The sequence below is a fragment of the Brachypodium distachyon genome, chromosome 3 (genome assembly GCF_000005505.3).
Source record: "Brachypodium distachyon strain Bd21 chromosome 3, Brachypodium_distachyon_v3.0, whole genome shotgun sequence".
NCBI lineage: Eukaryota > Viridiplantae > Streptophyta > Magnoliopsida > Poales > Poaceae > Brachypodium > Brachypodium distachyon.
In genome coordinates, this window is record NC_016133.3 from 44,330,641 (window position 1) to 44,356,444 (window position 25,804).

Genomic DNA, 25,804 nt, shown 5'->3' on the forward strand with positions numbered 1-25,804 from the left:
TTCTGGCAGATTGAATATGCTTGTTTTAGTTTTCCTTTTCTCTTGTTCGTGTGCACGTGCGTTTGTCAGCTGAAATACAGTATCCATTTCGCGCACTTCTAGTTCTTTCTCCTCTTAGTAATAAACTGTTAGGGATACCCTAAATAATTTGATGACATACAGTCATAAATTAAGAAGCTAATATACAGCTAATTGGGAAGAGAAGTTGTAGACATCACAGGTGTACGCAAGCATGCAGCTGTGTAACATAGATTAGTTTGAGTAGGGAATCGCTATGAAGTATGAATAGCAACTAAACTAGTTTCGAAAATTATGGAATCGACAAGTACATGTCCATACAATGCATCCAAATATCCAATACATTCGTTCATACTTACATATAAACTTCAACAAATATATATAATCAATAATTTTATAAACACAGTACGTAATAATCTCACTATTCAGAGTCTTTACTTATTGCAACTAAGAACAATAATCCACTACTGTTGCAGATATAGCCTTGCCGTTTTCTTGATGGCTTCTTCCAATCTGTCACAGAATGATGGACATTCCTTGCTTAGGGCTCCTTGATCTCTCTGTCAACAAAACATAATGGATGAAACTATAAGCTCTGTGTGGATAATACTGCTATCATGACGCATGTAAAGAATTACTACCTCCGATTCATAATAAGTGTCGGGGATTTAGTACGAACGTTGTACTAAATCATCGACACTTATTATGGATAAGAGGAAGCAGCGCTGTTTTGGATGAGGGATAATATTAGTCTTCAAATATAGATTTTCCCTTAAAACAGAATAGTTTTTTTTTCTTCTGAAGCTGATCTTCAATATAGCTTTGAGTTGAACTAAATACCAAACCTCTCCGAGAATTTTCACTTTCCAAACATGCCTTAAGTATAGATTTCACACACAAGTATTGAAGACAAATCAAAATATTGTATGAAATTGCGCATGAACAAGTCTTATTTCATTCATATCACGGATGCACTTTCAAGGTCTCCCATACAGTTTTGCAGTTTAAAAAAAGGGAACCTAGGGCTACTTAATATGTGACCCATTATCAGAAAATGACATTTCTTGTCGATCTCTTATCTCAAAAGACTATATGCATGGTAGTCTCACATGCTGCTTAATTATATACTAATCACAAATTGCTCCATTGGCTCGTGGCAATCAAGAATTCTGAAAGTAAACAGCTAGCTAGTTATTCAGTTTCTCCAGGGTTTTAGGAAGAGTTTTTCCATATCATGTTTAACTATGGGAATGGCATTTCACACTTCGTTCAAATTCTGAAAATGCTTACTGGGGGTCGAGATGGCATATTGATATGATTGTTCAGGCCAGTTGCATGAAATTCAAATATTAATCACATCAGAGTAGATTCGATGTAGCAGGTCCTTGGAAGAAGCTTAAGCAAAGAAATTTCAGTAGAAATTGATCAGATCAGATAATAAAGCACAGCAGGTCCATGACCCTATTGTGACATAGACAAAGGTATTCAATGAAGCAAGTTGCTAAGTTTGAAGAAACTACATGATACCATTTACACAAGCATTCCCTAAATTTCAGGGTATGCGTGTGATTTGGTTTAATAAAAAAAAACAAAAAGGGGAAACTCTCCGGCCTCTGCATCAAGTGATGCACACAGCCAACTTAATTTAATGAAATAAATTAAGGAACATAACAGAAGGGATTCTTGAGTCAGGGGCGTACTACCCGGGCTGTATAGCATGGATCCGGCCCAAGTGAAGAACACGGTATATATGATAAGTTAGCCCGACAGCCCCCCAAGGTCCAACGGTCCCTGCAGGCCAGCAAAATAATCAAGTAGCTAAGGGTATCTGTTACCCCTATGAAAGGGCGAAGAATCTGCGCCCTGTCCGTGCATGTACGTGTCGTTATCTCGGTCGTTGGTATGTGTTATCCCTGCCGTTGGTTGGGTTTTCTTCTTTGTGGCTGATCTGCTGCGCCTGCGCTGGCTTGGATCTTCACCGAGACGGCGAGACGCCGACCCCCGTGAACCGTCCCGATCCCTCTCGAGTCTCGAACTCTCGATTCCCCCACCCCCTCTCTCTCTCTCCTGCAGGATCCCAGCGGCCCCCTCCCTCTGGGAATAGCTCAAACGAACTGATGACTGGCGGCCAAACACTTTGTAGGACGTCTTCTCAGCGAGAGGCGTTACGAACAGAGGTGCCTCTCGGGAACGCATTTGCGGATACCTGGGGGGCAAAGTGCAAAAATCAGAGTAAGCACTCTGTTTACATGCAGTCCGGCCATTAGCTTAGTTAGGACACTTAGTTATCAGGTGGGACCCACATTGGCCTAGCCCCCACGCAGCTTGCTCGTGCCGCCGCCGCCGCACCCGTGCCGACAGCCTCGCCGCACCACGCACCCCTGCTGGCCCCCGAGGTGCCGCCGGCACCCGTGTAGCGACCGCCAACCGCGCAAGCATCCTCACGGGCTGACCCCTGCCTTTCCTTGCACGCACCGGCACCCGCGTCCATTGCTCCCTTGCCTCCACCCGCGCCGTGTTCGAACCTGCACCCCCCTTGCAGTCCTCTCCTCACGCCGCCGCTGGAACGTGTCGAGAGCTTCGCGTAGGTTCTAATCCATCCGGGAACATCGTCCGCACCCCTGCTGCCACCAGCGCCGGCGGACCAATCCGAAATCGACGGGACGCCGCGTCGTGCTGCACCAGCACCTGAGGTAATAGAGCGCATAGATTCATATCCTCCCTCCCTTCCGACCCCTGGAATATTTACTATGATAAAGTTTCCCCTCGAATCGTCCGAGTTGAGCCCGATTTGAGGACGAATCGTCCGATTTGATCCCGAATTGAGGTCGATTTTGTTGGGGAACTCGGTAGGCTACGCTAGCACAAAATAAAAATTCTACCGATGCTATAGATATTGAAGCACGAGATTACCACTAGACGCGCAGACCCGTAGCGGAAATAGAGTCGATGATGCATGTCGATGCCGAGTAGTCGTTCGGCCTGCTCCTCCTTGCCGATCCCACGAGTAGTTCGTCCAAGCGTCGCAGGTGCAGCGCCTCTGAGGTATCCACACGTACAGGGGAACTCCGTACGGCGGACTGCTAGATCCGATCACAAGGTTTTGGCATGGAGGTGTGACGGCCGAGTATAACTCGCGTCTGGACTGCTGTAACCCTAGCCGAGTTGGTCTCCTCCACTTATATAGACGTCCCTAGTGGGCTCAACACTTGAGGCCCGTTAGGAGTCTAAACCCGATACGAGTTGGATCCGATCCAACTCGGTCCCCACCCCTTAAGCGTGTGACCCTTCAGGTTCGCGGTCAATCGGACACGACTACGAGCTCGGACTACGGGCCTGAGTAACACCTTACTTGTCCACTGGCACCGACTCAAGTCGATAGTTGGTAGCGGCGCCTAGCAGCACGTGCCAACTCCCGAGTGACCACAAGGTATATTGACGAACCATACAATGTGTCATATGCAACATTCCTTTTGCCTCATGATATGTGTGTCGAGCTCAAGGCGAGTGCTTGTCATCCTTGTGGATAGCTCGACTCTCTTCTCGTTCCTGTGATACAGATTCCCGAACGGGTTAACACTTAACCCAAGTCGCATGGCCATGCTTTCCGAATCTGATCACTCGAGAGGGCCCAGAGATATCTCTTCGAATAGGAGGGGCAAATCCCATCTTGATCAACCATGACTCGCAGCATGCTTCTCAGCAAACCCGAAAGCTACATTTATAACCACCCAGTTACGGAGTAGTGTTTGGCAACCCCTAAGTAGGCCGATTCACATCCCAAGCTCATGCGATGACCTCACGTCTAGGACTGGCATATACATCGTACTTGAGACTAACAAATGACAATCATCTCGTTGTATCTCAGTGCGGGTCTGTCCGATTCAACAATCTCATTGTCGAGTCCATGCTATCAGTCGGCAACACCTTGTCCTATGACTTGTGAAACATAGTCATCATACTGATTCACATTGCTAGTCTAGGTTATGATGTCCGCATAACCTCAATGACCAAGGACCATTAGAACAACATCATAGAATACATAGTCTCACAAACAAATCACGTATTTATTGATACATATCAGTGATGATGTTCAAGGACAATAACAATAACTCATGAATACATAGGAAATAACATCATCACATGATTGCCTCTAGGGCATATCTCCAACAGATTTGGCCGCCGTGGACAGGGATGGGGCGTAGTGGGTTCACAGACGACGGAGGAGCTTCCATGATGGAATGGCTCATCGATTCGGTGGAGAGTAGCATCGATTCTGTGGAGAAGGTGAGCAATTTTGCTTTGGCCGGCTTCATTTCGAGTTGGATATTCTGTTTGTTTGTTGCTTAGTACTCATGGCTGCTTCCATGGTTGGGGTGTACTGTTAAATTGTGTAGCGCAACCAGGGTTATTTTGACCCAGATTACTTGTTGGAGCATGAGCATGATGACGACGAGCAGAATCTGGGCGAGAGCAGTGATGTGATGAACAAGATTTTGGCTAGTTATGAAGCACAGGTGAAAGAAGAGAAGATGAAGAACCAAAAATTACTAGATGACATGTTAAAGCTTGAGATCGAGCTTGCTTTCCAGGACCAAGTGATAGAAGAGTTGGAAAGCAAGATTGCTGAAAATCAGAAGCAGAATGAAGAGCTGAAAAGAGAACTGGAAGAAAGGAAGATTTTGAATGTAGAAGTTGGACAAGTTAGGGATTTTGCAATGGCATCTTGGAGTGTGGGCATCACCTTAGCTTTTGTTTTAGCTTGTTTTGTGGCTTGGTCTTAGTTATGTCAATTGTTTAATAGTGCTTTGGTTTGTTGTACTCAGTGGCATCATGGGGTGTGGGCATTGCTTTTAGCTGTCGTTTTAGCTACTTCTGTGAGTGGGCCTAACTTCTGTCAGTTGTTGTATAATTGCTTTGGTTTGTTGTGCTTGGAAGCTGTCGGCATGTGTGAGACATTTTAAATAATGAGACTAGGAGTATTGTAACAACAGAAATGTGCTGCCAACATGAATATAAAAGACAGTGCAAGTACTTTAGCCTAATATGAAATTGTTACTGCATAGAGTACTTAATACAAGCCATGGGTTAATACATCCTAAGATCATTGTTGTCAAGCCAAATTACACATTCGGCGATCCTAAGATCATTGTCAAGCCAAAATACATATTCGGCGATCCTAATTTCCTTCTCGAGCACTAATTTCATTCTCAAGGACTAATATGCTTCTCAATCCAAAAGGTGCGCCAGCTCGAATTCTTGTTGCAGATTCTTGCCCAGATTCTACTATACCCGAACAAGTTGCACGAGTCACTTTTCGACGCCTCTCGCCAGTTCTGTCCACTCTTAGGTGCCCCTGCGCGTGAAGTACAAGCTTTCCGCACCACTGACCAACAGCACAAAACCAGCACCAGCCGCAGCTGCTGCATAGCAGATGTCATAGTAAACATCTAGGGGGTTGCCGAGAAGCGCTATTCGCAGCTGATACCCATTGGTGGTGCCAACCAGGACCACGGTCTCGTCTGGGGAAACAACAGTGCCAGGGCCCGTCCCAGAGAGCATCAAGAAGTTGCCGTGGGCACCTACAATCCCCTCCCCCCCCCCCCCCCCAAGCTGCACAACCACATGAGCCGGCCCGAGGTAGGGCACACCAAGAACCACACGGTAGAGTGGCGGCGTGGCAGCATTGCGCAAGGCACGGATGTTGGCTAGCAAAGCGGCACCTACTGCGGTGACGGTGCCGATTCGGGGACGCCCTTGGCCGGTGGCAACTTGGAAAACCCGGCCACCAATGTTGACTAGTAGCACTAGGCTTTGCTGGGCGGCGACTTGGGCGTCGGCTAGGTTGTCGTCCATTGCGGGAATGGGAGGCGGCGGCGGCTGCGGGTCGGGTTGGAGGAAGGAGGCGGTTGGGTGCGGGTCAGGGTGGAGGAATGGGAGGCGGCCACGGGTGGAGGAAGGAGGCGGGAGCTCGGGTGGAGGAATGGGAGGCGGCCGCAGGTGGAGGAAGGAGGCGGGAGCTCGGGTGGAGGAATGGAGGTGGCCGCGCGGGGAGGAAGGAGGAAGGAGGCGGGAGCTCAAGCTCGGGTGGAGGTGGCCGCGCGGTGAGGGGTGGAGGAATGGGAGGCGGCGGTGCGGGGAGGAAGGAGGCAGGAGCTCGAGCTCGGGTGGAGGTGGCCGCGCGGTGAGGGGTGGAGGAATGGGAGGCGGCGATGCGGGGAGGAAGGAGGCGGGAGGTGGCGGTGGCGGATGGGGAATGGGAGCCAGTCTGGCTAGGGTTGAGGCAGGGGTTATAGGGGCGCAGCCGGAATGTGTTTATTTTAGCATTGTTCTTAGGTACTTAGGAACAGACGACTGCACAGTAAAGAGTAAACGAGGGGTAAAATGAAAAAAAACCCGCAGCCCGAAGGCTCGTGGATGCTATTTGCCAAAGCGGGGGATCGAACGCGGGTGGCTCGGGAATGGGAGGATGCTCGGGGCCATGAACAAGCTGAGTGATCTGAAGAAGGGAGGGTGTGCTGCATTATATACATGCCAGTTTAAGCTAATTGATGTTTTTTTGAATATTCAACCATCCAACTTTGCCCAAATAGATTGAAATTTGGTATACACACGAATTTTGAGTAGTAAAGAAGTATGTAAAATTTGGGGAAAAAAATAAAATGTTTTGCCTATTATTTATTTTTGAAAACATTTAAATTTGAACAAATTTGGTGAAAAAGCGACATTATGTATCACAAAATGGTGAACAAACACTGATATAATGTTACGTATGACACCGAGGTGAAATAAACATCATTTCAACCGGTTTTGCTGAAGTTGGAGTGTGTTACACCTTTGAAATTCATTTTTTGTTTTTCAGCCATTTTGAATCTTTTAATAATATCAAATATAACTCCGAAAAATCTGAATTTTGGCATGGCTTCATATTTTGTCATGAATACATCCCATAAAAAAATCAGACGAAAATATGAATTTTACATGAAACATGGTGTGTAAACTAGCACATATGACTGAAGTGTTTTAGAATCTTCTATTGAGATGTTGGGGAAACGATGTTGTTTTGAATATTCAACCATCCAACTTTGCCCAAATCGATTGAAATTTGGTACACACATCACTTTTGACTAAGTAGACAAGTACGTAAAATTTAGGGGGGGGGGAATAAAATGTTTTGCTATTTTTTGATTTTTGAAAACATTTAAATTTGAATTCTTGATCAACTAATTGGACATTACCTTGGTTTTGTAATGAGTAAAGGATATTTGAAGCATGTAATAAGTTTAAGTATGTAATTTGAAGCATATAACATGTATACCTTGTTTTCAGATTTGAAAGTTTTTGGTACTTTTAAACCCGGTCAAACTTCGTCCAAATCTGGTCAAACCAAAATCGACTTTCTCAGAATGTGTTCAAATTTTATCAGCGTGCGTAACTTTTGATTCTGAATCATTTGGTACCAAATTCATTGATATGTTCTGTTGAGATTTGAAAGTTATCGTATGTTTTTAGTTCAAATTTGGGCATCTTTCATAGGTTCAAATGATTTGAATTTTGTACCAACTGATTTGAAATTTGGAGGAAGTGCATAACTTGACATTCTCAATCCATTGGTGCAATCAGAATCCAATTTGGAGGAAGTTGAAATTTTAGGCTTCCTCCAAATTGGTCCATTTAGGTGGGATTATATCTCCATTTTGTCATGGTCAACAAAAGTCAACAATGTCGAAATGTTTCCGAATTTGATCAGTGTGTGTAAGTCTCAATGTATATTCCATTTTTGCAATCTGAATGATATATGGAGGAGGTCGGTTTGAACGAAAATCTGGGAAAATGACAAGTGCAGAATACAAGTTCAGAAAACACTTCAGACAACACAAGTTCACGGTACAACTTCAGACAACACTTCGAACACAAGTGCAGAATACAAGTTTAGAAATCCAAAAGGAATGAAAGTCTTGCATGCTTCTTGGCTGGCTTCTTCTTCGGCGCCGCTGTCGTAGTGCGGGGCTCAGACACCGGGGATGCGCGAGCACCCCCTTTTAGGTGACGAATCCGAGGGCCCCTCAGGATGCCCGCCTCCTTGTCCTCCCTGCGGGGGAGGGTTTTCTCCCTGCCCCGAGGCGCGAGGCGCGTTTCCGTGCCCCGGGTTCTGTCTACAGCCTGAGCCAGCCAGGGCGCCCTCGCCCTGCGGCTGCTAGGCGGCGAGTGCGAGGAGCGCGTCCAACTCTGCACTCCACACCTCGTGTGCCGGCGTGCCTTGCTGCAGCTCGTACCGCACCATGACTTGCGCGGCAATGATGGCTTCTGCCGGGGTTTTGGCTGGGGGCAGTCGATTCTCCGACCGGCTGCCCTCCGCCCTGTCCCCTGGCACACCCGGGTGAGTAGGGTGCGATCCCGACGGCGTCGCTCGCGACGCGATGTGTTCGTGGTGCAGCTGCCGCTGCGCGTCTCCGGCCCGCGAGTGAACTCGCTGGCCGGCGCGGGCGGCATTGTGGCCGCTCGCGCGACTGGCTCCGGCGCTGGGAGCTGCTGGCCCCCTCAGCCGATTGTCCGCCGACGGCTGAGGAGGTAGGGGTGGCAGCTGCGACTGCTGCACCCGAGAGGGCTCAGGGTTCTCCTGAGCCTGCGACACGGGTTGCGCGTCTTGCGACCGCGTGTGCGCCACTGGGGCGCCACGCGGGTCGATCCGAGAGTCACCAGCCCGCTTGGGAGGCATGGCGATTGGCTCTGTTGTCGGGGTAGGCGAGGCCGATGTTGCTGTAGACGATGGCGTCGGCGGTCACCGGCGAGCTCTCCTCACGCGCCCCCTACCTTGCACGCCAGATGTCGTAGCGCGGGGCTCAGACATCGGGGATGCGTGAGCAACCCCTTTTAGGTTCGGCAGTGGGCGACGGGGATCGCTCCGGCGATTGCCAGTGAGGCCAATGTCAAGCGCTGGGACACGATGAACACAAGATTGTTTTTACCTTGGTTCAGGCCACCCTGAGGTGTAAAACTCTACGTCCTGCTTTTGAGTTTGCTATTAACCGATGAGCAAGGGTTTACAAGTTGCCGGGGGAGTCCCCGGGTGCTCTCTCTCTTCTTAGCTAAGTGCTACTTGCTACTCTTGGCTAGAATTAGTAGCGAACTGAGAGTTCATCCAACCAACCCCCCTTTGACCGTTGGCGGGGGACCTCCTTTTATACCGAAGGGGATACCACAGGTGCCTCGGTGCATGTGTGACAAATGGCGAACAAGGAGCCAGGGCAGCTCGGCCCTGCCGCGCTGGCTTGCATGCAGGATGGGTAGCCCTGCAACTAGGGTCCTACGTGCCTAAAAGTTACACCGGGCCAGTCACTATAGGCTGACTGGACGGGGAATCCCCTTTCTGCCGGTGCATTTAATGCTTGAGTGTGCTTCACTCCTTGTCCTGACGAACCCTGCGCACGGGGAGCCCACCGAGCGGCCACGTGGCGTCGCTGTCCTGCCCACTCGGTCCCGCTCCTGTAATGGGCGCCTGCGCCCGGGAACGCCCTTCCCGGCAAGTAAACTTCCTGGGGAGCGCCCAGGCGGGATTTCTCTTGCTGCCCTCCAGGGCAACCCCCGCAGCCCGGCTAGCCCTGCTGTGCTGGTGACTTGCCAGGCAGCTCGCGGGGTGCTGCCCAGGGAGCAAGCGAGGTGGCCCACGCGTCATGCAGCGGTGGTACCGCAGGTGCCACTGGTGCGGCAGCCGCCGCATTCTTCTTCGCTGGCTTCTTCTTCGGGGGCGTTGCCTTCTTCTTCGGCGCGGCCTGCCTCTTTCTCTTCCTCAAACCTCCTATGGGCATAGCCAAATCTTCATCAACCTCAGGAATATAATGGTCAACTTCAGGCCACTCATCAACAAATGGAACATGCACATCTTCAGGAAACTCATGAGCAAAAGGATCAGTATTCTGAGCACCAACATTGTCATCTTCATTCCTCTCATCAGCAACATGAACAACTTCAGGCCTGTCTTCAGCAAGACTGTCAGCTTCAGACCACTCATCAGCATAGGAACTCTCCTTTTCTTCTTCATCTGTCCAGTCTTCATCCTCAGAACTGCCATCCTCTTCTGCCTCTTTTGTTGTTTCTACCCCCGCTGCTGCAGCAGCAGCAGCTTCTGCTTCTTTCTTCTTCCTTCCATGCAGCCTGTGCAAATAACAGCAAATTCAGCAAATAACAGATAAATGTGAATAAAATGTTAAATTCATTAAATAACAGCAAAAAACTAACCTTGGAGCCCTAGGCACGCCGAATACGCAGTTCTGAGACATTGCCCGATGCCCTAATATGTGACACAGGGTGCACCTCTGTTTACCCTTACTGCATTTCCCTCTAGTTACTGCTACAGGGTCCAAATCATCCAAATCTGGGTCCCTTTCTTTTGTTTTGCCCCCGTTCTTGTGCCCTTTTGTTCCTTTCTTTCCCCTACGCTCGAAAAAGCTTTTGAAGCGCTTATGTTTGGGCCTACCAGATTTCCTAGTGATGTCAGGGGCACAAAGGTCATATCTAAGTTGCACTTCAGGCCATTGAGATTGGTCAGTAAGATTAGGCACAAGTCCAGCATAAGCAACCTTAAATCTCTCAACGGAGAAATACTCATGCAAGTATTCCCCCATCATCAAGTGTGTTCTCCCTGGCAAAAGCACAATGGCATGTAGGCAGGGCTTTCCAGTTGCTTGCCATTCAAGACAGGTGCACTCATACTTCTCAAGAGTGACAACATGCCTCCTGCCATTTGTAGTGTTCCTAACTTCAGAATTGTGAATGCTGGAAGTCCAGCATTCTCAACATGTAAGTGCTGTAGATTTCTACTCCTGCATACTTGCTGTTGGACAATTGATGGAATCTTGTCACCATACAACATAGTAGAAAGAGTCCTTCTCTTATTAAAAAGTTTCATTATCTTGATCCTAAGATTGTCCATTAGCTCATGAACATGCAGATCTTTGATCTCTTTGATCCAACTGTTAAAACTTTCTGCCAGATGATTGTTGATATGATCCACCTTAATATCTGTGTTGAATCCACTTCTGTACCACAACAAGGAGTGGTATGTTTTCAGGTAATCAGCAAATTCAGCACCAAATTCTTCATCTTCTTATTCTCCATATGATATTTGTATGTGCTCTCGCTGTATGATCTTGCTGCTGGCCACATCCTAACATAAACCTCTCCTCGAAATTTCTTGATCAAATTGAGCCACATGTGGCTGAAGCACTCTCTCAGCTCTGCATGGATAAAAACCTTCTTGGCAGCATTTGTCAAGCCTTTAGAAGCATCTGTGCATACTGCCAAGGGTTGCATTGGTCCTATGACCCTATGCAATTGCTGCATGAACCAAGTCCAGTCAGCCTCTGTCTCTGACTGGAACAACCCCACAGCCACAGGAAACATCCAATTGTTCCCATCTAGAGCTACTGCTACTGCCAACTGGCCATTCCATTTTCCATTCAGTGCAGTGGCATCTATGCTGAGGTATGGACGGCATCCTGTTTTAAACCCATCTACGCAACACTCCATAGCCATAAAGAACCTCGAAAAGTATACCTTGTCATCTTTGTTGAAGGTGTCGATCTCTACTATACTCCTAGGTGACCGCTTTAACATCTCAGCTCAGGAGTTGTACAACATGCTAAATGTATTCCCCCAATCACCATATAATTCCTTCATAGCTCTTTGCTTCCCCTTCCAGACAGTGCTATAACTCATTGTACATTTGTAATCCCTTTCCAACTCATTCTTCAGCACTTTAGCAGTTGTGTTAGGGTCTATACTCAAAATCTTCATGGCCTTCTCTGCAACCCATGCTTGGGAAGTCATTCTTGTCACTCTCCTTGATTGTGCCATACAAGGATGAGCCTCTTTCGGGGTCATTCGATTGACCCTAACAGCAGCCCCATCGGGAAGCTTTCTACATGACATATACCATGGACATGGCAGCATGTTCCCATCAAACCCCTTGCATCTCACGCAATACCTCTCTTTGGATGTCCACGCAGTTTTTGTGTGAAACTCATGTTGCACGGCGTATGTCTTGAAACACATCTTCAGTTCATTCATAGTAGGAAACATCCTTCCAACTTCAAAGACAGGACAATCTGTATCATAAGCACAACGCAACTCACCAGGAAAATCATCATCTACAGGAATTGCAGCCTCTGAGGCAAGCCTATCAGATTCTGCATTATCAGCAGCTGTTGGTGGAGGCACAGGAATGGAAGTTGGTGGCTGCTTCTTCGTCGGCTTTCCATCTTTATCCTTATCAACTGGAATCCCATACAGCTCGAACATATCATCCTCCTCAATTACAATATCATCAAAATCTGTGGGCTCTTCTAAATCAACTTTACTCCAATCAACAAATGTTCCCCCGCCCCCTTCGTCCGGCGCACTCAAATCTGCAAGAGTGGGTATCTGATTCGGACCAAAATCAGCAACATTCTGTACAGGAACACTCCTTGTTCTAAATGCTACATCGTTTAATGCCTCGGCAGCTTTTGATGCGACAAAGCCTACAACAGAGTCCTCACTGGCCTCAATTAGCTCCGCATATATGGCCGCGACAGGCTTCGAGGCATCTTCTCGCCGCCCACCTTCAATCGCTTTAACCAGCTACTGGGTTGTAAGGATCCTCTCATATCTCTTCTTCGGCCCATAATAGCAGTTCAACCTCTTGCCCTCTGCCCCAAGCCACCGTCTTCCCCAACTCCTCTATGAATTTCTCCACTGTGATATCCACTACCCCTACTTTCAATTTAACCACGTAATCCAATCCAATCCGAAACTTGCTGCCGTCATCTAGCCTACCTTCACATGGACAAAACTTGACAGCCACAATTTCTTTATTTTCCCTGGGTTCAATCCTAAGCAGCAGCACAGAATTGATCGATTGCAACAAGCCGCCATTCAGGTTATACGGGCAAGAAATTACCTCAATTCTTGTTCAATCGGTGGTTCCATCTCTCAAATCGTGCTTCGGCCGCGAACCCTAGAAATGGGGAACGAAAGACATGTAGCTCGGGAACTCAAATTGAAAACGTTGGACTGCATTTGGGGGATGATTCAGTCATCGACAAAGCTGCGGAATCTCGCCTGCGCCTTGTTCGCCCACGCCGCAGCCGCAGCAGCCTTCCTGCCGCCGCGTCCTCCCCGCCGCCGCGAACCCTAGAAATGGGGAACGAAAGAAATGTAGCTCGGGAACTCAAATTGAGAACATTGGACAGCATTTGGGGGATGATTCACTCACCGACGAAGCTGCGGAATCTAGCCTGCGCCTTGTTCGCCCATGCCTCAGCCGCAACAGCCTTCCCGCCGCTGCCGCCGCCTTTCTCTCCTCCGTTGGGGGATAGGCCAAAGCTCGGGCCCGACTAACACTTCATACAGGTGGGACCCACTCCAATTAACAAAACGCACATGACCAAACCCTACGTGGCAAGTTCGTGGGACCCATTTTGTGGGACCCACCTGTCGGGACCGAGCACCGTCTTATGCCTCCTTAACTCTAACATCTCTTGTCTCAACCTTCCCCGCATGACAGTTCTGGCCTTTTGCGAAAAGCTCCAAAAGGTAAATTTTGGGTATTGTCCTACACTCATGGAGTCCATTTCGTCTCTCGTCCATAAGCTCAGTCTGCTTCGTGTTTGCCACGACGTGCAGGTTCCGGATGAGCGGTTGGCCCCTTCACATCTATGCGCTGCAAGCGGCATGCCGCACCTGGAGGTGCCGGACTTGGAGTAGGAGACCCGATGCGACGCGCCGCCTCTCCCCCTCCTCGACGGACAAACTCGACGATGGCGTCTCCAAGACAATACCAAGCAACGGGGCTCCACTTCTACCCAACCACATGGGCGGCGGCCCGGCCGTGACTACCGCAACCACGGGCGCAGCAACTTCGACCACCAGGGCACCAGGTGATCACTTGAACTGCGCCCGTACGCGCACGCCTACCTCCCCCTCTCCGTCCCTCCTTCTATTCCTCTTCACATCTATGCTCATCAAGATCGAATTGAGTTGAGTCTTAATACGTGTACTGTTTAATCCAGGCTTCTAGGCTGCTTGTTTGTGCCACACTAGACAAATCTCAAGGCCTCTTTGATTTATAGGAAAACCATAGGAATATGAAAGTTTTCCTTTAGTGACACTATTCATCCATTTGATTCAAAGGAATTTAGTATAAGAAAAACATAGGAAAAGTTTCCTTCCATGCCACTTTCAAAGGAAAAACACAAGAATTCTACAATCCACCTAGACCTCTTTTTTGAATTCCTTTGCACAAACAACAAGACAATGGTATTTAGTGGCATATGAACACAAATCTTTTACTTCTATTGGTGGTTTGACCTTAATTGACCATCATTATTAGGATTCCTGTGTTTTTTCTATTCCTGTGAATCAAACACCAAAGTCTATAAAATTCCTGTGTTTCTCAATCCTCTGTTTTGCAGATGCATTCCTATCATGTTCCTGTGTTTTTCATATTCCTAAATTTTCAAAATCCTGCGAATCAAAGAGGCCCTCAATGTTTTACTTTTTTATTCTCTTGATTTGTGGTTAATTTCCATGATGTTCAGGTCAATAAGTGTGGGTTTCCTCCCTTAAGTATAGGGAAGCATCAGTTTCACTGCTTATGGCCTTATGGGGATTGATTTCTTTGGCGGAGGTGTCTTGTACAAAACATTCTCACTCATGATCTTTGTCATGTTTGCATTAAACAGCTGAGACTGCTATCACTGGAACATATTGTATGACATGTTTGTCATGCTTTCGGATGTTTGGCTGGACAATGCTGAGGTATGCTCTTGAATAGTTCTCTTTGTATATAACTTTGATTATTTAGTCCTACTCTCACGTTTAAACCAACACGCCTACTGTTGAATCTATCGTATTGACTATTGAGGATACACAGTTAGAGATGGGAACGTAGGTTTTACTACCTAAGGATTATTTACTTATTCAAAAGCTCAAATGTCACAACAAGTATTTGTTAATCTTTTCACCTCAAACAGCTCTATTTTATCTGTAGAAGAGTTTTACAACGTTATATGTACTGCATCGCTTCATGAAATATTTGCGGCATGCCCCTTTCTTTTGGTCCATTATGAATGTCAGTATTTTGATAAAAAAAGGAAGCTGCAGCGGAAACAGAGCACTTCTGAACCTCTGGATCCCCATATTTACCGTTGAATACTGAGATTTAAATAATTTTGCTGTAGGAGACTAGGAGTTCCTTTCATTCGCAAGACTTGGCAGCACTAAACTCTTAAGAAATCAGAGATACGTGTACAGTTCAAGGATTCCCCAGGTGATATTTTTCGATGTATGTGCTGACACTTTTGTCCGTCGCAAATGTGTTGTTATCAGATTTGTTCTTGCAAAAACCACAGCCTGATTTGATAAACTACTTTCGTCTGGAATATCTCAGTGAAGAGTTAGTGGAGATTGTGGCCCTAGGAAAGAAAAATTGTGTTCAGATTATAAGATCTTGCAGTACTTAATGACTAAATAGCACATGCCAAGTTTCCACTATAGTACCAAAGAATGTGAAATATTCCCAACAGTTTCATACGAAGACAAGTACTTGCTTAAAATGTGTAAGGATGTGATACCTTAGTAGTATGAGCACACTCCCTCCAGAAATTAGCACAATGCAGGCATGGAACGAGTTGCTGCATGGTAGGACACTAAATTTGACAAAGCCGGCTTTCACGTAGTAAGCACGGGATGATTTGCTACATGGTAGTAGGACACTAGATTTTTTTTTAGCTACCTTCTTACCGGTATTTTAGGGTGCTGACATATGTTGAACATAGATTAAGATTTTGTAACTAATCTTATGCTTTCAGCTAACAATATTTTATGTTTTTGTTTTATTCCAACAACGGGGGAGCTATTTTATTGTTGAAGTCCTATATTGTTATACATCTTCCATGTTTTCTTTTACATTAATTTTGAATATCGAATGCATTGAACAAAGCACACATAGTTCATTGATGGATGATTCTGGTCTGCTTCGACTGTTTTTGTCATTTTAAGTTATTTTCACTATGTTGTCAGCTCGATAAACATAATATGTCATAATTTTTCAGAGTGTTACAATATTAGGCAGGCCATCAAGGTTAGTATTCTTCTTGAAGTTGCTTTATTATGTTATGATACTTGTCGAATGAATTTATTTTGCTTCAAAGCTATCAATCGCGGCTTTCGAGTTCCATAATCCAAATAGAACATAATGGCTTGCTACCTCTACGTTGAAGTTAAGAGCGTGTGGTTTCTAATTTTGCTGCACCTTTACAGTTAGTTTAGCTAAAACATTTTTGCATCTTAACATCTATTCTCGAAGGTCCTGAAATGGAGGCTTAATGAGATCAGAGCTGGTGGCTCCTCTAATTTGGACCGATATATAAAGTCACCATGAAGCCAGGATGTGATTTGGCAGAATTTTTTTGATGACAAGGAATAAAGGAGACTGTTGACGATGACTGCTCAAATTTATCGTTCCATTATATTTAAACTCTATAGGATTAAGTGATGTTCTCTAATGTGCTCTACTCTGACTGGATTTGTATTAGAGACCTTTTAGCTTAGAAAATGTGGAACTATAGAATCACTTGTCCTTTTGGGTCCAGGTTATTGTTTCGTAACTTTTTTGCTCAAAAGAAGCCTAGGCCCAGATGGTAGCATGACTATTTTTCTTGCAGCTTGATGACAATTCATGAAGTATACTTCGTTGTGTGTGCATGCTTATTGATTGATTTTGTAACAAAGTTCTTCCTGTTGTTTTAGATGATGTATATGTTCTAGATAAATATGTCACACTTTGTTAACCTATTGTTATCCGGCGCGGCAAAGCGCGCTTACCCATCTAGTACCTTTTGGCAATTTAGTTTCTTCGCTAAAAAAGTAATTTAGTTTCTAGTATCTAGCTATGCGCTTCTTTTTTTTAAAACAAAATTATAGGACAGACTCCGACGGTATAATATACTTCCTCCGTCCAACAAAGGATGTCTCAACTTTGACTAAATTTGAATGCATGTATACACTAAGTCATGTCTAAATACATTTAAATTTTGACAAACTTGAGACATCCTTTGTTGGACGGAGAGAGTATTAGAAAAGGAAAATACTTACAAGAGTAAAAAGGGCCTAAGAAATGGGTAAATGCACAGGACTTTAAGTTATTGACGTGCCACTGTGGCCATAAAAACAAATGTGTCTTTCTAGCCACAATTAATGACACTATATCAAGTTTGTATGATGCCCTTTCAAAAATAGAAGTCTCTGTATCATGCAAAAGCAAGTTGCACCATCGAAATCAACCTAACATTGTGGCATGCTTATGTTCACATTGTTTTTTTTATGACTAGAACACGCCATTTAAAAAAGATTAAACAAGAGAGTTAAATGCACTACATGTCTTAAAAGTATCAAGGGGTGCAAAGTTGACTCATATTACGTACTATGAAATTGCAAATTTGATTCCTAAAAGTACAATAATTTAGCCAACAAATGTCCTAGTTGCACCGCATCGCCTCTGACCTACACGCATCACTCATGCCAGGTTGACCACTATCACGTAGACAATACTACTCCCTCCGTTTTATAATTCTTGTCTCAAATTTGCTCAAAAATGGATGTATCTGTTTCTAAAAAGTGTCTAGATACATGTAAGATTTCGACAAGAATTATGAAACGGAGGGAGTAGTATTTAACAGAAGATGTTCCTAAAGAGTCTCATTTTGTGGCTCCTCAACCAATTGCCTAGGTGTGAGCACACCTCACTCGCACACACTACGGGAAAAACATTCTTTGCCGGCGGCCTAAGGCCTCCAGCAAAGACCTTAGTACCCCCGGCAAAGCTTTTGCCGGAGGCTTTTCCACGTGACCGCCGGCAAAGGCCGTCGGCATGGAGCACTATCGGTAAAGGCCTCTTTGCCGACGGCCTTATCTCGGGCCCTTCGGCAAAGGCTTTGCTGGAGGCCAAAAAAGAGGCCGCCGGCAAAGAAAAGTAATAGACACACCACGGACGGAGGTAGACGGAAGGGCATGTGCTAGGAGGCTTTGCCGAAGGCCAACCTCCGGGAAAGAAAATCGAAAAAACAAAAATCATCCGGTCGAAGCTGGGTCCCAAATTCCTGGCCGGCTGCTCCCCTCTCCCGTTTTCGGCTGCCGCGAACGTCGCCCACCGCTGCTTCTCGCCTACCCCACCACGCCCGCCAAACCCGCAGCCCCCCCGCCGCATAGAGCTCGCCGGATATATCGAGGGGGCCGCACGGAGGGCGGCGCCGCTGCTGCTCGTCTCCTGCTGCTACTTGTCGAGAGAGATGGAGAGAGAGAGCGCGCCGCTGGGCACGCCCCCTGCTGTCGCGCGCGCCTCGTCCTGACGCCGCAGACCACAGCCGCTGCAGCGCCTCACCCCGCCGCCTCGTCCTGACGCCGCAGACCACAGCCGCTGCGGCGCCTCGCCCCGCCGCAGCGCCTCGCCCTGCCGTAGCCCTCGCGCCCCGCTGTGGCCATGCACCTGCAGTAGGGAAGAAGAGGGAGAGAGAAGGGCGGGGAGGGAGGAAGAATTGAAAGAGAGGGGCAGGGTGGGAGGAAGAAGGGAGAGGCGCTGGAGAGAGAGGGGCGCTAGAGGTCGCCGACGGCGGGCTGGGGTAGGCGAAGGTGGGCGGCTGGAAGATGTGCTGGTGGGGAAGAGGAGAAGCGAGAGAGATAAGGCAGGAGGAAGAATTAAAAGATGCGCTGGGTGAGGGAGGAAGAAGGAAGACAGAGATGTGCGGCTTGGATGGTTCCACGTCATCGATCCGTGGCTTCACGCGGATCGATGACGTGGCAAATATCCCTTTGCCGAAGGCCGGCCGCCGGCAAAGACATATTTTTTGTTTTTTTAATGTGTATACTTAGCAAAGACTTTTCTCAATTTATTTTTGTTATTTTGACTTGTAATTTTTATCCCATGTTTAGATACCTATAACATGACACCATGCCAAAACTTATTAATTTTTGGTAAAGTTTAGGTATTATTTCACTTTTGTCTATTGAACGTCTCCAATAAATGATAAGTAATTATATTTACATACAAGGTGTTAATTTTGTTAATTTTAATTGACATTCGTCATCCCTAATGCCAAGTGAAACCATAGTAAAAAAATCAACTCAAAAAGGGAAAATCTTATTGCAAAATTTGGTTTGGGACACAAATTGGACGTTTGAGCGCTAAGTTCGGGAACTTATACGAAGATGTTGCAATTTGTGAAGCATGCACCATTTTAATTTTGTGTATGGACCTGTAATTTTTATACCAAGTTTATATACCCATAAAATGACACCATGCCAAAAATTGTTCTGTTTTGACAAACTTTTAGTATTATTTCATTTTTTTTCTATTAAACAGCTCTAGAAATGATAAGTAATTATTTTTACATAAAATGTGGTAATTTTAATTCATATTAGTAATCATTTAATGACAAATGAAACCACAGAAAAAGTTTCAACTCAAAAATGGGTCAAATTAATGCAAAACTTAGTTCGGGATTCAAATTTGGAGGTTCACTCTTGAGATCGCTCATTTTGTGAAGTATGTACCATTTTCATTTTGTGTATTGACTTGTAAATTTTATACTAGTGTTATATACCAATAACATGGTACCATGCCAAAAATTGTGAATTTTTTACAAATGTTTAATATTGTTTCATTTTTCCCTATTAAACAGATACAGAAAATGATAAATAATTATTTTTACATAAAAAGTTATGATTTTAATTCACATTACTCGTCATCAATGTCAAATGAAAGTACAGTAAAAGTTTCAACTCAAAAAGTGGTGGTTTACATCATAATTTGAAATAAGAGAAGAAAGGGATACAAAAGAAAAAATATTGACAAACTCTTTGCCGGCGGCCGGCCTCCGACAAAGAATCCCGTCCGTTTTCTCCCCGTTAGGCCCCGGTCAAGTCCACGTGGGACCCCTTCCTTTGCCGAAGGCCTTTTTGTTCTTTGCCGGAGGCCTTTTTTATTTTTTGCCGTAGGTCTTTTCTTTGCCGGAGGCCTCTTCTTTTTTGCCGTCGGCAAAGCCTTCTTTGCCGGAGGCTTTTCCTCGGGCCTCCGGCAAAGAATGTTTTTCCCGTAGTGATAGCTACAGCGGTGCAGGTCACAAACTCACCTAATTAGGTGGCGCCGGCATAGCATACGTCCTCGACACCTAGGCAACCTCCTGCGCAACCACAACACCATGCACATCTTATTGGCCATGAGCACAGCCCTGCCGACGATCCTGACGACACACATGCATTGCTCCCTGTACCAGATAATATGTTGGACAACCGCAACTACGGTGTTGCTAGCACCGAAATGCCAAAGCCGGAGCCAGAACTGCGTATAGCAGTGTTCGTAGCATCGAAATTGGTTACATGCCGTGTTGGTCTAGTGCCTCAAACCAACCCAAGCTTTCTCTTCAAGACCGTGTGCACCCTCGCCGACATGCGATCTGTGGTCCACCACGATACCGTGTGCGTTGAGCAAAGTAGTGCCGCATATCAAGAGTGTACTACATCTAGCACGTGTGGAAAACCACTCGAATCTCTCTCTTATAGGCGGAGCGGCATGGCATGGTGTAATGCCCGGACGCCGCAATGGAGCCACAAATGACCTCACCGGTTGGTTATATGGAGCACAAAAGGACAACATGAGACTTAATAAGCTTTCTTTCACAAAAATAATGCCTACATGGCGGTGGACAATGCACACAAATCTCAAACCTCTTTATTCCTTTTAAGCTTTTAATCCTACTTTTATTGACTTTTACCAATTTTTATATTTTTTCTGTGACTTAACCTATTAATAGTTGCACGGAATGCACAGGTTCCTTGTTGCCTTTGATGTCTCGGAACTTTATGGAAATTGGATGAAAACTTAGGATACTTCAAGGTGCAGCGGAATTCGGAGTCGATTCAAATGTCTCTGCGGGGCTATAGTTCTTAGAGCTCGTCAGCTTGACCCATAAATATGGAAGACATAGTCTTTTGCTCCAGCGTGAAACACCATATTCATCTTATGACATGTGGCTAGATTAGTCCGAAAGCTAATCTCAAGGAAGTATATGTGAGAATTAAAAGTGGGAGAAAATAGCAATCATGATTTTAGGGTGCTGGGTTAGCCACGTATCGTAAGATGAACATGGTTTGTCACGCCAAAGGAGAGACAACGTCTTTTAGGATTATTTTCCCCTAAATGGACTAAAATGGACACATGTTTTAGTTAGGACCCTTATATGAAAGGAAACAAGGCGAACATCGATCAAGCTAAGTACCTCAAGTTGTTGTGTGTGTCTTCGAGCAGGGGTTGAACATAAGTTTTCAGAAGAGTGAAATTTCTTGCTTTTTGGTTAGGCAAAAGAGGAGAAAGCTGAATACATGCAATTGTTTGGATGTGGTGTCAGGTCTTTTTCAGTTTCGTTATCTTGTGATTCCTATCCATTATAAAAAATTCTCAATAAAGAATGGAAAGGGGTAGAAGATCCCTTTGAGAAGAAGTTTAGCAGTTGGAAGGGTAATCTTCTTACAAGCGTTGATCGACTTGTCCTAATTAATTCGGTGTTCATGCTCTCTTTCATCGAAGTGTCCATTAATTGGGGACTGCAAGAGACTTGATTTCTATCTGTCATCAAGGTGCGCTTTGGGTTGAGAATGGAATCAAAAATACTTGTTTGATTGGCAAGTGTCTTTTTAAAATTTTGGGTGGGAATCATTTGTGACTTGAGTTACTTCGCAACGAATATATTTATTAAAAAACTTTTTCTCAGGGTGACTCTGAGGGTGATTGACTCTCCATTTTGGAAGGGTTTGAGAATGAGACAATATTTCTTTCAGCATCTTTTTTTTACTATCAATAATATGGTTTGGAAGTTTCATTTTGATTTGGGTTCCTCTATGCAGAAGGAGCGTTCCCTGTGTTATTTCGTATTACACTCAATTGTCAAGCCTTGGTGGATGATGTGTTGGGTGTAGGCATCCACAATCTTACGTTTAGAAGGGCCATTTGTTGAGGCGCATATAGCAGCTTGGGACCAGTCTTGTGTGAATCTTGCTGCAGTGAATCTTACTGACCAACTTGATTCTTTCTCTTGGGATTTCACTACATCATTTGGGTTTTCAAAGAAATCTTATTATGGGACTCCAATTAATTAATACTTTTGCTTATTTTGCGTCATAAAATTATCTGGAAGCTTAAACTTTCTCTTAGAATTAAAATCTTTGTCGTGGTGTTGTGTACTTACAAAGGATAACCAGACCAAAAGGAATTGGCATGGTTGCACAGAAAGTGTTTTTTGTGACCAGTTTCAAACTATTCATCATCTATTTTTTGAATGTCCAAATGGCGAACATAGTATATATGGAGAGCTGTTTTTGTGACTTTCAGTTTACCTCCCACTAGTTGTGTGTGGATCATGAATATGTTTGGTTGTGGGCTCAATGGGTTGGGAAAATCAATTCAATCGCTCATTCTCGTTGAGGGCTTGTGTGATTTGTTGGTCGATTTGGAATTGCGAAAATGATCTGTTTTTTAACAAGAGAAAAAAACTTCCATTTTTTGCAAGTCATACTTCAAGCCATGCATTGGATCCGTATTTGATCTCTACTGTATCACAAGGTTCCAATGAAGTCTTTAGAGTTTGGGTGCGTATGGAATTCTTCAACCGCTTTGGATGACGTACCGGTAATAAGCTAGGAGGACCGTGGTTTTACTAGCATGTTGTCCTTTTGAGTTGGGATAACTTTGAGATACGATTGTTGTAGGCTGCAATAACATAAAGGCTGTGCATAAATCGATGCCAGGTCATATACACCCTTTTTGAGAAAAAAGAAGTGTAAAATATAACTCGGCATCGATCTCATTTGTAGTTGTCTTGACATGATCTGCAGTACAATGAGTAGATCCTTAGTGTCCACTTCTCCCCATGTTTAATTGTAATACGAATACTCATACGTATATATACATGTACTGACAAATATATATCCAACGGTGCGTAGCACATATCTGTCATGTCAAATGTTTGTATCTAGCTTGAAGAGGTATATGCGCTTGTCTGAGTGCATGTAGTATATAGCTTGCCATGTCAACAATAAATAAACATCGCCAACAGAAATTTAGGCGGATAGAGATGGATATATGTACCTGAAGATGGAGGTTATAGTACGTTTTGTCCCCGAAGGTGGAGAAAGTGGATGAACTGATGAGGCGAAGGCCTTCGTTCTCCAGCACACTTATGCACTTGGAGAGAGGAAGAGTAGTAGTTGTCGCAGCATCCGTGGTGCTCAACAAGCTGACCTGAACCATGATTTCCTTGTCGTTAAGGCAAGTAGCGGAGACCGTAGGAGCTAGAGCTATGCCGCCGCTCAGTATTACTCCTGGTTTGCAGTTGGCACTAGTCAGCTCCTCTTTCCTCTTCTCCAGGTCCTCGACCTTTTTCTGCAGCTCCGGGATGTACTTGAGGACCCGACACACCGTCGTCGGAATACTCAGCTTCTTCTGCAAACATCAAGATTAATTTCTTGATTAATTTCCCTTGTGTCTGCAGACATCTTGTCGTAACGCCGGCCGGCACATGCGCGCACGCAGGAGCTATAGCTAGAGCTTACGGTGTGATCGGCGTCTGGGAGGAGAGAACGGAGGGACAGGTAGAGCTCGTTGAGCTGCTTCCGGCGGTCGCGCTCGTACGCGTTGTGGCTGAGCTTCTTGTGCGAGCCGGAGCCGGAGCCTGACGAGGTTCCGTTCGCAGCCGTCGCGTCGCGGACGGCGACGGCGGTGCCCTCATCGATGTCGAGGTCGAGGTCAAGGTCGAGATCCAGGTCCAGGTTGGTCCACGGCGTTAACGGCGGCAGCTGGTGCCCCATCGCGCGCAGCTAGCAGCGTTGGTTAATTTGTACGTTGTTTGCGTGGAGAGTATTTTTCCAAGTCTGTAGACGGAACATATAGCTAGCTGGTCGCCAGTTAGCTACTCAATGACCATATTCTCTGTGGATGGACCACAAGAAGTAGTAGCCTACGCGACCTTAGCTAGCTGTTAGTACCGGCGAGGAGAGAGACACACTACTCCAAAATATGATTAGCGCCAATATGCAATTGTCCTAATTTTTAGATATTTGCCTGAGTTTTTCCTTCAATCTTTTAGTCACCTGTAATCGAACATGCATCATCGTATAGATTAATTAAGATTACAGTATTATTGAGGGAGTGCAATTTTAGCTACATGCAATTACAATTTAATGAAGTTCGTAGTAAGTTATCTGAAGTGTGAGATATCGATGTTGATCCATAGGTGACTAATTAAATAAAGAAAAATATCCACCATATGGATGGGGGGATGACGTGTGTGCTATAGCACCACATATGACAGCTGGCTTGTATGTATATACTATATAAAATGTAATTAAGCAATTTAAAAATCATGAGTAGAGTTCAAAAAATAAGAAGTCTGCGGTCGGTGTAAAGTAATCACGTGAGCGGAGCTAAGGTTCTTGTTTTGCATTTATTCTGCCTCCCATAAAAAGGGCCGGGGGTGAAAGTAACTCAATAGTTGCATATATTTGTGCCTTGCGTCCTTCCCTCTGAATCATATCTCATGGTATTAATTATGCCGTATGCCACAAGCTTATAGCGTAGAACTCCCTCCGTCCCATATATATTAAGTGACTTTCTATTATATGTATCTAGACGGTTTTTTTAGGAATAGATACATCCATATTTGGACAAATTTGAGTCACTTAATATGAGACGGAAGGAGTATATGATATAAAAAATGAGTTGAACTAGATGTATTTTGAGGGCACGCGCGTACCAAAATAATGGCAATGGAAAGACCGCAAAAAAGAAATCCTTTGGGAGGCTAATTAATTGCAAGAGCTTGCTCTAAACGCGATTTAAAAAAAAGTTAAAGAAATTATTGCCCTCCTAAGACGTACTACGTCGTGACATTTTAATTAGAGCCCAATTTGATCCTAATTAATTAATAATTCTGATCGCTTGCTACAAATTTTCTTTGTTTTGATTATTTTTCTTCGACGTCCGCCACTTCTTCTTGGGTTTAGACGGTCGAGATTGTCACCGAATTCATCTTTAAAGCACATGCATCCTTACTCCCTATAAAAGAACTCATGTGGTGACGAGATGGTCTGTTACTTCAACGCTGTCACCTTTTTTTTCATCACTTATTAATTACTCTGGTAAACAAGATAAGGATTATTGTATGAATTATTAATATGGACTATTTTTAACAGAAATATTTTTAGTTCATTTAGTGACATACGATATTGTGATAGTATATCTCTCTATATATAGGACTTTTTGCCTTGGTACGAGCGATATAGTATGGCTAGTACGGTTAATTCTCATTGTCTATTTTGTTTCCCTCGATCATACAAACTTTGCAGTAACAAATTATAAATGTCAAAATTTAACAATACAGTAGTTGGTTTCATGATGCCGATCGATGCAACGTCGAAGAGCAATAAAATCCCTCAATAAGGTTAAAGATTCCTACCATTCATCTCCCACCCGATGCATCTCTCTCCCTTTTCTTGTCCCAGACATCTCATGCAGAAGGTACGGGGCTCATTATCTCTCTCCATCGATCTCACCAAATAGCTTACTTATACATAATTTTTTTTGTCTTAATTATATACTCCAGTACGACGCGTACAGTCTCACCCGAAAAGATTCCATTTCAATCTACTCACTCTGTTCTGTTCCTAAATACTTGTCGCTGTTTTAGTGTGAACGGAA

General features: G+C 45.0%; 2 protein-coding genes across 7 annotated transcripts; one reads left to right on the forward strand and one right to left on the reverse strand.

Annotated features, from left to right (window-relative positions):
* Window positions 1-275: 275 nt before the first annotated feature.
* Window positions 276-24,210, reverse strand: LOC100840834 (protein IRON-RELATED TRANSCRIPTION FACTOR 2). 6 transcript variants are annotated; one of them, XM_024461917.1, is made up of 4 exons: window positions 23,662-24,209; window positions 23,198-23,551; window positions 15,633-15,692; window positions 276-578 (listed from the first exon to the last, which is right to left on the reverse strand). In XM_024461917.1, the coding sequence occupies exons 1-4, from the start codon at window positions 23,914-23,916 to the stop codon at window positions 483-485; spliced, it is 765 nt and encodes a 254-aa protein (XP_024317685.1). In that variant the 5' UTR covers window positions 23,917-24,209; the 3' UTR covers window positions 276-482. The 6 variants fall into 6 exon arrangements, with proteins under 6 accessions (XP_024317685.1, XP_003572517.1, XP_024317683.1 ...); XM_024461918.1 differs by lacking the exon at window positions 276-578 and adding an exon at window positions 9,620-10,173 and having other exon boundaries at window positions 23,662-24,210; XM_003572469.4 differs by lacking the exon at window positions 15,633-15,692 and having other exon boundaries at window positions 23,662-24,201.
* Window positions 4,181-5,009, forward strand: LOC112271792. The gene is made up of 2 exons (XM_024461921.1): window positions 4,181-4,305; window positions 4,416-5,009. The coding sequence occupies exons 1-2, from the start codon at window positions 4,213-4,215 to the stop codon at window positions 4,800-4,802; spliced, it is 480 nt and encodes a 159-aa protein (XP_024317689.1). The 5' UTR covers window positions 4,181-4,212; the 3' UTR covers window positions 4,803-5,009.
* Window positions 24,211-25,804: the final 1,594 nt, after the last annotated feature.

Bases quoted from the DNA above. Each gene is read 5' to 3' on its own strand.
- LOC112271792 (XM_024461921.1), top strand. From the start codon at position 4,213: ATGGGGCGTAGTGGGTTCACAGACGACGGAGGAGCTTCCATGATGGAA. The intron at 4,306-4,415 runs GTGAGCAATTTT...TAAATTGTGTAG, and splicing joins GCATCGATTCTGTGGAGAAG to CGCAACCAGGGTTATTTTGA.
- LOC100840834 (XM_024461915.1), bottom strand. From the start codon at position 10,646: ATGATGGGGGAATACTTGCATGAGTATTTCTCCGTTGAGAGATTTAAG. The intron at 10,174-10,257 runs GTTAGTTTTTTG...TTATTTGCACAG, and splicing joins GGCGTGCCTAGGGCTCCAAG to GCTGCATGGAAGGAAGAAGA.